This window comes from Drosophila erecta, unplaced genomic scaffold, assembly GCF_003286155.1.
Source record: "Drosophila erecta strain 14021-0224.00,06,07 unplaced genomic scaffold, DereRS2 tig00000092-arrow-pilon, whole genome shotgun sequence".
Classification (NCBI taxonomy): Eukaryota; Metazoa; Arthropoda; class Insecta; order Diptera; family Drosophilidae; genus Drosophila; species Drosophila erecta.
This window is the reverse complement of record NW_020825207.1, coordinates 15210960-15223008: the sequence shown is the minus strand read 5'-3', so window position 1 is coordinate 15223008 and position 12049 is coordinate 15210960. Positions and strand designations below refer to the sequence as shown.

The window sequence follows — 12049 nt, the reverse complement described above, 5'->3', positions numbered from 1 at the left end:
TATATATATATAAATATTAATAACAGTTCCTCCGCCGCGTTGTCAACGCACTGACCAGTTGGCAACACTTACCATTCACACAAAATAGCGTTTCGCCCTGACTGTCAAATGCGGCATCTCGCTCTTCCTTTTTCACTTTGTGCTTGTGTGTTTGATGACGGAAAATTGCAAATAGATCGCTGAATATGGCCAAGAAGAAAAGCGAGGAGCACTCCGGTGCGGATGCGAATGATAGCGATTACCAAGAGGAGCCAAACTTTGAAGATCCGCCCGGGTTTGTGGACAACATCAGTGATGAAGGTGAAAATCCCCGACTGCCAGCACAGCACACGCGGCGATCTAACCTCAATCCGTGTGCGGTGTGCGAAAGTTTGCATTTGCATATCTAATTAAATATATTCGTGATGCACTTTCAGACCTGCTGGGCGACATGTTGGCACAGCGCCCCTCGGAGGCTGATGGCGTCGAGAGCGTGGTTGTGGTGGACAACATCCCCAAGGTGGAGCCGGAGCGACTGGATAAGCTGAAGTTGGTCATCAACAAGCTGTTCTCGAACTACGGCGATATCGTCAATGTGGTCTATCCGGTCGACGAGGATGGCAAGACCAAGGGCTACGCCTTTATGGAATACAAGCAGGCCAGCCAGGCGGAGGAGGCCGTCAAGAAGCTGAACAATCATCGCCTAGACAAGAACCACACCTTTGCCGTCAATCTCTTTACTGATTTCCAGAAGTAAGTTCTTATTGATGCTTCGCAAAACAATGCAAGAAGTAAAATTCCATCTTCGTAGGTACGAAAACATCCCCGAGAAGTGGGAGCCGCCAACCGTACAAACCTTTAAGGTGCAGAGCGACCTATACAACTTCATCAACGACCCGGACACTTATGACCAATACTGCGTGGCTGCGGAAACCGCGCCCAATTGCGTGCAGGTGGGCTTCTGGCAGAACGTGTTGCCCGAACCCTTTGAGCTGGAGACCCGCGAACGCTTCACCGACACGTTCGTCAAGTGGTCACCCTTGGGTACTTATGTTGTCACCTTCCACAAACCCGGCGTGGCCATCTGGGGTGGCAGTAGCTTCCAGAAGATCCAGAAGTTCCCTCATCCTGGTACCCAATTTGTGGAGTTTTCGCCCTGCGAGAATTACCTAGTGACCTACGGACCCACACCCACGGGCCAAAAGATCATCATCTGGGACATCCGCACCGGAGCCGAAAAGCGTTCCTTTGTTGCCGATGGCATGTCGGTTCTTTCCATGTTCCGTTGGTCGCACGACGACAAGTTTGTGGCCCGCATGGGAGAGAATTCGATCCACATCTACGAAACACCCTCTTTCTTTCTTCTGGACCTAAAGTCCATCAAGATTCCAGGCATTCGCGGCTTCTCTTGGTCCCCCACAGACAACGTGATCGCCTACTGGGTGGAGGAGCAGAACCAAATACCCGCCCGCGTTACCTTAATGGAGATCCCCAAGAAGCGTGAGATCCGTAACAAGAACCTTTTCCATGTGGCCGACTGCAAGCTTCATTGGCAAAAGTCCGGCGACTATCTGTGCGTTAAGGTGGATCGCTACTCAAAGTTGAAGAAGGACAAGAAGGACCTGGACGTCAAGTTTCTGGGAATGTTCTACAACTTCGAGATCTTCCACATGCGCGAAAAGGAGATTCCCGTTGACTCTGTGGAGATTCGCGAGCTCATTCTAGCCTTTGCCTGGGAGCCCATAGGCAACAAGTTCTCCATCATTCACGGCGAACAAAACTCGTCGAATGTAAGCTTCTACGAGGTCAACAAGGGCGTGAAGCCCAGTTTGGTGAAGCGTCTGGAAAAGAAATCTTGCACGCATCTGTTCTGGTCGCCACGCGGTCAGTTTATCGTGATGGCGAACCTCACCATGGGCACCTTCGAGTTTGTGGACTCCACCAACGATTACATCATCAGCGCATCGCCCGATCATTTCCGCGCCTCTGAGGTCGAGTGGGATCCCACTGGACGCTACGTTGTGACTGGAGTGTCGTCATGGAAGGTGAAGGAGGACACCGGCTTCAACATGTACACTTTCCAGGGCCGCATCATCAAGCGTACCATCCTCAAGAACTTTGTGCAGTTCTTGTGGCGCCCTCGTCCTCCCACCCTGCTTGGCGAAGAGAAGCAGAAGGAGATCAAGAAGAACTTGAAGAAGTACTACGCTGCCTTTGAGCAAAAGGATCGCCTGCGCCTTACCCGTGCCTCCAAGGAGCTGCTCGAGAAGCGCTCGCAGCTGCGCGAGACCTTTATGGAGTATCGCAACAAGCGTATCGCCGAGTGGGCGGATCAGAAGAGTCGTCGAATCATGCTGCGAGGGCGTAAGTATTCTAATGCAGCAATAAGAAATAGTATAATTCTGCTAAATTCGAAAAATACATATATATTATCTTGCCCAACAGATGTGGACACAGACAACTTGGAAACTGACGAAGTGGATGAAGAAATTGTTGAATTTTTAGTCAAGGAAGAAGTCACCCTGCTGGAGTAGACGACCCCCCCAACGCCACGCCAACGCTGTCGTCCCCTGCCTACTTCGAAGCGATCCTGTCGCCTCACATTTCGTGTCCGGGACGCGTCTACGCCCTGATTGATGCCAGGGCCCTAATCCATTATCCAATACAGTAGCACGCGTCTGCTTGCAAACAACTCTAAGCGGAACCTTTGCCTATACATACAACATACGAATTATAAGCCCAAAAGTAAACTTCAACTCAGCAATTGCGAACACAACATCTAATTAAATGACCTTTATTAAGCGCACCCCTCCTTCCAGTATGCCTAATAATAGATTTGCCATGTATTTGTATGTAAACAGCAAAAAGAAAACGAAAACAAATTATGTTCTGGGGTATGTTTTTACTGACATTAAAGGCGATAGACGATAGGTGAGCAGGTGTAACACTGGCTGGTCATGTCAGTTGCCATTAGCAACCAGTTGAAAGGTCGAAGCAGGCGTAATATTTGTTTGCTTTGCATTTTCTGCTTGGACTTCACAAGTATGGACGCCGCTCTACCCAAGAAGGCTGCAAAAAAGAAACGCAAGACCCATACCACCAGAGGGTATCGAAAAAGGGAGCAGGAGGTGCAGAAGTTGATAAGGGCGACGGAAGGCACAATCTCTGGGCAAGAACAAGACATGGAGGCGCTTGGCATGGAGTTCTTTCATGGATTTGAGGGTGATATGCAGGCGGAGAACGATTTTTCTGCCCAAGATGTTGGCCAGGAGAGGGACGAAGATTCTGGTGGGGAACTGGCTGCGGAACCATCGCACTCGTCCTCCCAGACATTTATACAAATCGATCTGCAAGATCCTCCTTTGGCTTGGAGTCAGCTCTTCAAGCAGCGCCACTATTATGATGAGAGTTTACTCTACCGACCGAGTAATACCCTCCACTTTCAGTTACATTTGGGTGACACCCAGTTGAAAGATTTCCAGATCCGTATGCTGAACCGTTACCAGGAGCAGTCGAAAAGCGAGTCCGGAAAACTGGGCTCTAATCTAATTGGTCAGCTAAGTGGGCAGAATCCTGCGAGATTCCTGATGGACAAACATCTATATCGCAGTGTGTGCCATAGGAAGTTTCAAAGCGTGTTCTTCCCACCCCTGCCTCCAAGCGAGTTGAAGGGTCTGCCCTCCAGGCGATGCCTGAAATTGTGCCTCAAACAACTTCGATTCAGCTTGCACCCTCAACTCTTGGAGGAGCACCGACTGGCTCAACAGCTGGAGGATCTCTTCGACGTGTACAGCCAACAGCAGAAGCAGAAAATCTGTCGGAAACTAAGGGAGGAACTGGAGATAGCCCGCCAGGTGGCACTCAAGCTGCTCGCCTCAGCTGGGCAGGATCAGACGGCAGAGGTGAAGCGTCAACTAAAGCTGACCCGTCAGCTGAGGCAACGTTACTACGCCGAGTCGGCTGCCCAGCGTAATCTTCTCCAGCGCCTGCTGAAGGAGTGGGCCAAGCTGAAGGAACTGCGCCGTCAGCAGCGATTCCAGTGCACACGTTTCCAACTTGGCCTCCGTGTGGTGCATCCTCCCGACTTGGAGGCCTCCTACAGCTCGTGGAAAGAGAGCTTCGAAACGGATCTGACCGAGGTGTATCGCGAGCACTTGGAGGTGTTTTACACCCGACTGCGCTTGTGGAGCGACCAAAAGTCACACAGCCGCACATCGACCAGCCAATCGAAGCCACCACGGAAACCACAATTTGATAGGATTATGGCTAGCTTGCGGAAGGAGTACGACAAGGCATTTAAGGATCCGGAGGAGCCTTTCGTGGAGGTCTTTCGCCTGCATGCGGATGAAGCAGCTGCCAGCTTGTCCATTCCAGGCGGTGATCAACTGCCCAAGGCGCGCAACTACTTCCTAAAAATATTCCTGGACGGACAATTTGTGGGCCAAAGCAGGAGCTACCGCCTGGAACCGGATCTCCAGATATCCATCAACGAGTGTATTGGAGTGCTTTTGGAACGGTCTCTTCCGGAGAACCTCAACATATGGGTGGGTAAACAGTCGGCTTCAGAGCAAAACTGGTTTATACATATGCATTTTATTCAAGCTATATGAGAAGTCCACGTTGACCCCGAAGAGTCGCCGCCTGGCCCAGATGAGCACTCCGCTTCTGTTGAGCTCCAAGGATGATGCAGTGCAGGAGAAGCTCAGTTTCCGGACTTTGTCCTCCACCCAGTTGGCTGGTGATGTTTATATGTACTACGAGTACCGATCCACGGAAGGACTGGGAGGTTCCCTTTACCTGGACGAGGTGCAAAGATTGCCGGATGCACTGCGTCAGACCCTGATGCCGCAGAGCTTACCCGCTCTGCCGCCATCGTCCAAAAAGCTAGTGACTCCCAGACCGCCTAGCGGAAGGACTAAGAAGAGTCTACTACCTCCGCTGATATTCGCTGAACAGCAGCTTCAATTCTGTAGCTTGGAACTCCTTCTGGATAACCGGCGTTTCCAGTTACTGCACTCCCGCCATCAGCAGAGAAATCTGCATACCAAACAGCTGCGCTTCGTGCCCGCCCTGGAGCAGGAAATCTCAGAGGAGGAACCCCTACCGGATGGCCGGGAAACAGTGCAGCTCCTGGAACCGGGCACTTACTGGAATGCCATCGATCTGCACAAGCATCGAGGGCGAAAGTTCCTCCAGCTGCTCTACGAGGTGATTACGAGCCAGAGTGCCAGACGGGCCAAGACCTTGCAGACGCCTCTGCCGCTGCTCCTCCTGGCCGAGGATTCGGATCGCTCATCGGCTACCGGTTGGACAGCCCTTTGGCGGGCTTTTTGCTCAGTTTTCCAAGGTCAACGCGCTTCCCTGCCCAGGGAACCAACTGTTTGGTCGGGCCGGCAATCCGGTACCGATCTCTTCAAGAACTTCTGCGTTTCGCTCCACGTGGTGCGGGCCACTGGAGTCCCAGTGCGCAGTCGCCACATCCTGAGTCTGAATGAGCGGCGCTCCAGCGCTGGTGGCGACATGAGCACCAGTCTGTTTGTCACACAGAGTGAGTACTGTTCAGCTAGTCCACTAACTCATTTGATTGCCAGCTTTTTTCCAAAACCTTTCAATCTTCAAATTCCAGATAGAATAGTTACGAATTCGCTTATCAAAAGGAGATTTGAGTTCGATAGATACATTATATTATATATAGATATATTAGATACAAACTACAAGAGTGTTTTATCTTTTAAAGACCTTGTTATGGAAAGGGGCTTGGACAGCATGGGATGATTTATAACACCGATTTCCCATTCCAGCCCTCATGTACTCCAACGTGCGACCCTTTGTGACCCTGAGCTATGGACAGCGTCTGTGCCGCAGTCGCACCGCCGAAGGCAGTAATCCCACCTGGAACGAGCAACTGCAGCTGCAGATCCAGAGTCAGTTCGGCGATCTCCGCGAGGATTTGAAGATCAGTCTGTTCGACGAATTGATTGAGCAGCAGTACAGCGACGAGGCATCGGATTTGTACCAGCGGGTGCAGTGCAACTGGTTGGGCGAATTCCGGGTGCCCATCAACTGCTTGCTGTCCAGTCGCAAGGTGAGTTATTTCTTCATGTTAGCCATCCAGCCATCTAAACTATATCCTTTACTGCAAGTTCGAGGGCTGTATCGAGTTGGCCATGCCCAAGGTTTTGGTGGGCTACAAACGGCCGTTAATAGACTCCGTCACTAACATGTCAACGGACCAGTATCCAGAGTTCAAAGAGGCAGTGCACCTGTGGTTCTACCTGAGCATCGAACCCAGCGGTGCAGACCTAATGCCCCTGCAATCCTGTGCCTTGGCCTGTGCGGAGAAACCAGAACTGCAGCAATACCTCGACGAAAGGAGATTGGAGCTCCAACAACTTCTTCCCCAGCCGCAGCGCTATGTGGAGCCACTGGTGTGCACTGCCCAAGGGAAGAGGGTGTGTCTCACCAGACTCCTCGATGCAGTGCCCCTTCCGCCAGCTGTGGCCAGCGGAGAGAGTCCTCTAGAGAGTTCCTTTCGGTACGTTTCGCTGCTGAGCCAGTTGCGCAGCTATGATCCCTGCCTGGGATTCCGTGGCGTTTGGCTGGACAATCAGTCCCTGCTGGACAGTACGTGGTGCTCGGTCAAGGATCTGGGTGTCCTTCTCTGTAACTACATGCTATCCTTGGGCTTGGAGTGCTGGCTAATTCTGGGAGTGGCCTGTCCCCATGGCGAGTGCTCCTTTGTGCTCTATCGCCAGCCGGAAACGGCTGAGCTCTTCCTCGTTTCCCCTGCCACTGGAAAGAGATACCAACTTCAGGACGTGCATTGTCCGCTGAGACGAATATATTGTGTGGTGGGAAAGCAGAATGTGAGTTGGGCGTTGTTTTGTCCTTTAACATTTGCCCTAATCCCCTGTTATTTCCCAGATTTATTTCAATATTCAGACCGAAACCCGTGTCAGCATGACCCATTTTAGTCTTCAGGATGGCGCCTGCTGGTTTCCACTCTTCAGCCGGCGAGTTCCTGCGCCCCAAAGTGGAGTCCAGAAGCTGGACTATGCCTACAAGAAGAGCTACGAACTCAGCCAGCTGCAGAAGCACATTGAGCGCAAGATCATGAAGAAGATCAGTGCGTGGCGCACCACCAGGAAAACCATCTGGAATCGGTTGGTAATTCCCCCAATCACTTATGGACTAGCGATATCTAATAGCTTCAGTCCACAGAGCCTTTCAGCCGCGCCTCCAGAGGATCCTTTGCGACATGGAAAACTTATCCACCTTTTCCAGAGGCCGATATGATGAGCCCATATTCAGCGAGCAACTGGAACGAGAATTTCCCAACTACAGGGTAAGCTTTCTAATCTTTTCAATTGAATAGATATGAATAGGAAATATCAAGATTTGTCTTATCAAGAAATTTAATGCTGGAAAATTTAAAAATAATTATCAACAGAACCACACAACCATAACATAGATATGAAACTTCATATATATGACTATTTGTATCACATTGTAGTTCAGATCCATAACTTAACCAGAGAACAGGGAAGGCAGCAATTACTTAGATATTTATAACGACAGCGATTCACCTGGTGAATCAGTCGGTCGTCACCAGCCGACCCCTGCCCTACCCTACCCCACTCATCAATCACTATCGCAATCGATCACTAACCCCGTTTGCCCGCAGCTCTACGGCTTCACCCTTAACTTTGCGTACACCAATCTGGCGGCGATATCGGAGCGCATCCGGACCACCTGCATACACTACAACCACGACGCCTCGGTGGAGTTCTGTGTGGCCGTCCACCTCCACGCCCACGCCAACGATGTGCTGTCCGTGTGGCTGTTTCTGCTCTCCATGGTGCCACTGGTGGAGTAAGTCACAGCCCAGAAGTCCGCACGCAGAAATGCCAGAGGCAATCCGCCTGCCATTGGGGATCCGCTATCGGTTAAGTTAACAAGTGCAAGCGTAGCCGCATGGACTGATTTTTATCGCAACGCCCAACTGACGATCGAAAGAGGCCGAAATGAAATCTATTTAATTTGGCTTACAGCCCGAAAAATGTATATAAATATATATGTGTGGTTATAGAATAAAGAAAAAACGTGTAGTTGTATGCAGTGATAAGGCGGTGACGGGGACGCAGGTACCAGGTGTCGCACTTGGTGCTGGGTTAGTTCGCCGCGCACCCTGACACCGTCGACATCGCCTGACATCGATTGCACAAGCCCATGTCGAAAAGCATGTTCCCAAAGCTGGCCGAGGATTATGCGAAATTCAAGCGCTATGTGAAATGGCTGTACACTCTCTACGAACTGAACACACAGATCGCCATCTGTGAGCCGTGGGAAAAGGTGTTCCTCCGTAAGTACCTATGGACTGTGCCCTTGGAAGGGGACCATTCGAGTCTACAGGGTATCAACTTTGGCGCGATATATTGTCTTTACGCATCGATATCTTATCTATGCCGGTCACTCGGCGGTCTTAGTCACGGAACCTGCTAATGGATTGTTATGTCGCACCATGCTCTTTTCACTTTTAGATGTCCTTCTTGGCAGCTTTGTCTCCCTGATCCTCTACGCATCCTTTGCCTTTGTGCCGGGCTATTGTGTAACGGTCTTCCAGCTTTTGTGGCCTCAAACGAGCATGCAAAATCTCACCAGCGCTTGCAATACGAGCCTTGAGGGCTTTTGCGGCAGCGAAAGCGGATCAGTAATAACATAATCTTAGTGTAGCTTATCTTAATCAATAAATAATTTAAGGCCCAGCGGGTAACTACTTTTGTTTTAATTGATTTGGCGGGTTTCGTTTTGAATTTGTACGGCACTGCCAGGCGATAAAGAATATGCAAGTCGCCAACCTTGGTAGAAAACTCTGCTACCGATTACATTTCAAGTGAATTCATCAATCGATAATTACAGGAAATTTTCAATGCAGCCCTATCGATTGTCAGGCATAAACATACATTTTGCTTGCAGCTTGTTTGTTTTCATTTATTGGTTTATTTGTGGTTTGATGAATTAATTGAACCATGGCTAACGACAAACGCACCGTGTATGTGGGCGGCCTGGCCGACGAGGTCACAGAGAGACTGTTGAACAATGCCTTCATACCCTTTGGCGATATTGCCGATATCCAAATGCCGGCGGACTTCGAATCCCAACGACACCGTGGATTCGCCTTTATAGAATACGAGCAGAGCGAAGATGCGGCTGCTGCCATTGATAATATGGTAAGAAGGAGCAAGCAGATCAAGCCAACTAGCAGGAGAAGTTCAACATAGCAACTATTTCCAGAACGACTCCGAGCTTTGCGGCCGCACAATTCGCGTGAATTTGGCGAAACCCGTGCGCGTCAAGGAGGACAGTTTCAAGCCTGTCTGGGCAGATGACGACTGGTTGCAGAAGCATGCGGGAGCCACATTGCAGCCGGAAGGCGAACCGGAGGCAGAGAAAGTGGAAACGCCCTCCACGGGGCCGGCAGTCATCGAAAAAGCAGAGAAACGCAATCCACAAGTGTTCTTTGACGTACGGATTGGTGGCAATGACGCCGGTCGCATTGTGATGCTCCTACGGGCAGATGTGGTGCCCAAGACGGCGGAGAACTTTCGGCAATTGTGCACCCACGAGCAGGGCTACGGCTACAAAGGCTGTTCCTTCCACCGCGTGATACCCGAGTTTGTAAGTTTATAATTTAGCAACGTAGTCTTATTTTAATACACTCTTTTTCTTTCAACAGATGTGCCAAGGAGGCGACTTCACCAACAACAATGGCACCGGCGGCAAGTCCATCTATGGCAAAAAATTCAACGATGAGAACTTCAATCTGAAACACAACAGCTTTGGAACTCTGTCTATGGCCAACTCGGGCCCCAACACAAACGGCTCGCAGTTTTTTATATGCACCACGAAGTTAGTTGGTGTTACAACCTAACATAAACTGATTCCCACTAATTACATTTCTTTTGTTCCAGAACGGATTGGCTGGACAACAAACATGTCGTCTTTGGTCATGTCATTAGTGGCGCCGAGGTGGTGCGCAAGATGGAACGTTGTGGCTCCAAGTCGGGCACTCCCAGCCAAAAGATTGTAATATACGCGTGTGGAGAACTCAAATAAAGAAGCTTTGACAACTAGTGTACTCTTCAACGTTCTCATTTATTGAAAAAATCCACTAAGTCATAGGTAAAGGATGCAGGAGAATCCTACTGGAAGTAGGTCCTGGGCTTCCTGAACGAGAACAGCTTCCTGTTGCCCTTGTGGTGGACACGCTGGACCAGAGGGAACTTGATCTTTGAATCGTGGAACTGCTTCACGTGCACGCGGCGGGTCTTGGCGGCAGGGATAGAGTCCACCTTGATGATCTGGATGGAGTGGGCACGGGCACGGTGGCGGGCTCCCATGTCGCGGTAGCACTGAGTGACGGCACCGCCGACAGTCAGGTCACGGTACTCGCGGTACATGTTGTGGGTGCCCGAGCGGGAATCGTAACGCAGCCAGATGCCGAAGTTCTTGATCTTCACGGGCGACGTCTCGTACACCTGCTTGATCGACACGATCTCGCCGGTGGTCTTCTTGAACTTCTTTAGTTGGCGCAAAAAGTACCAGAAGCGCGATTTGGCCACGATGTTGTCGGGGGCAAAGATGCGCATCTTGTAGAGGGGAGTTTGGGGCTCCTTCTCGCTGGGCAGCTTGCGGCCCACGACCTCGTACTCCTTCAACTGCAAATGGGATATGATTTAGTTCAATGAGTATAATTAAAACAATTGTAAACAAATGCGAACAGTGGCAGGCAAACAAACACACGCATGGCTGTTGATTTTTAAAGGTTATGTTATCGGCGGCACACAGCAGTTGTATATCTATTATATGGGCATATTCTAAATAGTTAGTTTTAGCTTTGTCTTGCATAAAAATTTTTCACAATTATTTGCATTACATCCCTGAGGTGATTAGGACCATTTTTTCAGAAATGTGGCTTGACAAACATTGTCCACGACACTTTTCACTCCCAAGTTGTTTTTCACACAAAAATTACGGAGTAGTTAGGATTTCAACGTTTGTGCCAAATGTGCTATATGTTTGCTTATCTGTTGCACGCATTTTAAACTAAAATAATGATTGTTTAAATCATTTTTTTGCCAAATACTAACCAATCCCTTGGCTCTCATGTTGGACGTTCACGCGAAAAGGAAACGGAAAGAGCTTGTCAAATCGGTATGACACTGAACCTAGATTCAGGGATGGCAAAAACTATCGATAGCTAAATATGGATAATGGTTATGACTAAAAACTGCGATGCAGAACGAATTATAATATTCCGTTTGAATTTTATACAATTACCCAAGATATTACTTTTAAATAGCTCTAGTACATCACATTTCAACAGAAATCGCTGGTACTGGCCAACTATCGATATGCTTACACTGAACCGCAAGCGAACCACGCAGCGATCGCCTTCGCACGGTTGCATTTTTGGCAGTCACACCATCACGCTGCGCTAGCTATCGAACTATCGTCCATCACTAGCTTCTGCGCGTGTTTCAATGGCATGGCTGTAAAAAAGACGAAAAATATTGCTAAAAACTTGTTTTTAACGCGTTATTCGAGCGCTTGCCGCATTCAAATTGTAAAATATCCAATCCTCATACGCTACTCCACGAGCTGCTACGAGAATACGGTGAAAAAGTGCGCGAACAAAACGAGCAGAACATAAAATGCATAGCGTGGAAGGCGACGTGCAAAAAGAAGAAAATTTTTTGCCCCGCACAAGAGACGCGCAAAAAGGCGAAAAGGCAATTCGGCAATATCGTTTGTCGGAACTAAGCTAAAAGGCAATTGCGTGAACTTGTGAAATCCGTTTGCACTACGTATCCGTGTCCTGCGAGTTTAAAAACAATTGAAACCAGGCGTTAATTGTATAAGTTCGTCGAGGGGTGGGGGCGCCCCGCTCTCCTTCCGCGCCGTTTCGTCTCGGCCCGTCCAATCCAATCCGCTGGCAAAATCTCTCGGCCTCTCGGTTTCAGTCTCTTTTTGGTTCAGTTGTGCAGCGAACTTCCGTGAAATCGGTTGT

General features: G+C 49.6%; 5 protein-coding genes across 5 annotated transcripts; 4 read left to right on the top strand and 1 right to left on the bottom strand.

The window, feature by feature from the left end:
* The first annotated feature begins 61 nt into the window (after window positions 1-61).
* Window positions 62-2864, top strand: LOC6546731 (eukaryotic translation initiation factor 3 subunit B). Its single transcript, XM_001974488.3, has 4 exons — window positions 62-300; window positions 417-732; window positions 791-2343; window positions 2425-2864. The coding sequence occupies exons 1-4, from the start codon at window positions 186-188 to the stop codon at window positions 2511-2513; spliced, it is 2073 nt and encodes a 690-aa protein (XP_001974524.1). The 5' UTR covers window positions 62-185; the 3' UTR covers window positions 2514-2864.
* A 40-nt stretch (window positions 2865-2904) lies between these two features.
* On the top strand, window positions 2905-8087 carry LOC6546733 (coiled-coil and C2 domain-containing protein 2A). The gene is made up of 7 exons (XM_001974490.3): window positions 2905-4523; window positions 4582-5527; window positions 5781-6064; window positions 6123-6845; window positions 6904-7142; window positions 7201-7324; window positions 7664-8087. The coding sequence occupies exons 1-7, from the start codon at window positions 2937-2939 to the stop codon at window positions 7853-7855; spliced, it is 4095 nt and encodes a 1364-aa protein (XP_001974526.3). The 5' UTR covers window positions 2905-2936; the 3' UTR covers window positions 7856-8087.
* LOC6546734 (serine palmitoyltransferase small subunit B) lies at window positions 7929-8752 on the top strand. Its single transcript, XM_001974491.3, has 2 exons — window positions 7929-8341; window positions 8520-8752. The coding sequence occupies exons 1-2, from the start codon at window positions 8209-8211 to the stop codon at window positions 8699-8701; spliced, it is 315 nt and encodes a 104-aa protein (XP_001974527.2). The 5' UTR covers window positions 7929-8208; the 3' UTR covers window positions 8702-8752.
* Window positions 8753-8901: 149 nt separating this feature from the next.
* On the top strand, window positions 8902-10117 carry LOC6546735 (peptidyl-prolyl cis-trans isomerase E). Its single transcript, XM_001974492.3, has 4 exons — window positions 8902-9209; window positions 9274-9657; window positions 9716-9888; window positions 9951-10117. The coding sequence occupies exons 1-4, from the start codon at window positions 9009-9011 to the stop codon at window positions 10093-10095; spliced, it is 903 nt and encodes a 300-aa protein (XP_001974528.1). The 5' UTR covers window positions 8902-9008; the 3' UTR covers window positions 10096-10117.
* LOC6546736 (60S ribosomal protein L18a) lies at window positions 10113-11235 on the bottom strand. The gene is made up of 2 exons (XM_001974493.3): window positions 11130-11235; window positions 10113-10697 (listed from the first exon to the last, which is right to left on the bottom strand). The coding sequence occupies exons 1-2, from the start codon at window positions 11145-11147 to the stop codon at window positions 10182-10184; spliced, it is 534 nt and encodes a 177-aa protein (XP_001974529.1). The 5' UTR covers window positions 11148-11235; the 3' UTR covers window positions 10113-10181.
* Window positions 11236-12049: the final 814 nt, after the last annotated feature.

Bases quoted from the DNA above. Each gene is read 5' to 3' on its own strand.
- LOC6546731 (XM_001974488.3), top strand. From the start codon at position 186: ATGGCCAAGAAGAAAAGCGAGGAGCACTCCGGTGCGGATGCGAATGAT. The intron at 301-416 runs GTGAAAATCCCC...ATGCACTTTCAG, and splicing joins GGACAACATCAGTGATGAAG to ACCTGCTGGGCGACATGTTG. The intron at 2,344-2,424 runs GTAAGTATTCTA...CTTGCCCAACAG, and splicing joins TCGAATCATGCTGCGAGGGC to ATGTGGACACAGACAACTTG.
- LOC6546733 (XM_001974490.3), top strand. From the start codon at position 2,937: ATGTCAGTTGCCATTAGCAACCAGTTGAAAGGTCGAAGCAGGCGTAAT. The intron at 5,528-5,780 runs GTGAGTACTGTT...TTCCCATTCCAG, and splicing joins CAGTCTGTTTGTCACACAGA to CCCTCATGTACTCCAACGTG. The intron at 7,143-7,200 runs GTTGGTAATTCC...TTCAGTCCACAG, and splicing joins AGGAAAACCATCTGGAATCG to AGCCTTTCAGCCGCGCCTCC.
- LOC6546734 (XM_001974491.3), top strand. From the start codon at position 8,209: ATGTCGAAAAGCATGTTCCCAAAGCTGGCCGAGGATTATGCGAAATTC. The intron at 8,342-8,519 runs GTAAGTACCTAT...TTTCACTTTTAG, and splicing joins GTGGGAAAAGGTGTTCCTCC to ATGTCCTTCTTGGCAGCTTT.
- LOC6546735 (XM_001974492.3), top strand. From the start codon at position 9,009: ATGGCTAACGACAAACGCACCGTGTATGTGGGCGGCCTGGCCGACGAG. The intron at 9,210-9,273 runs GTAAGAAGGAGC...AACTATTTCCAG, and splicing joins CTGCTGCCATTGATAATATG to AACGACTCCGAGCTTTGCGG. The intron at 9,658-9,715 runs GTAAGTTTATAA...TTCTTTCAACAG, and splicing joins ACCGCGTGATACCCGAGTTT to ATGTGCCAAGGAGGCGACTT.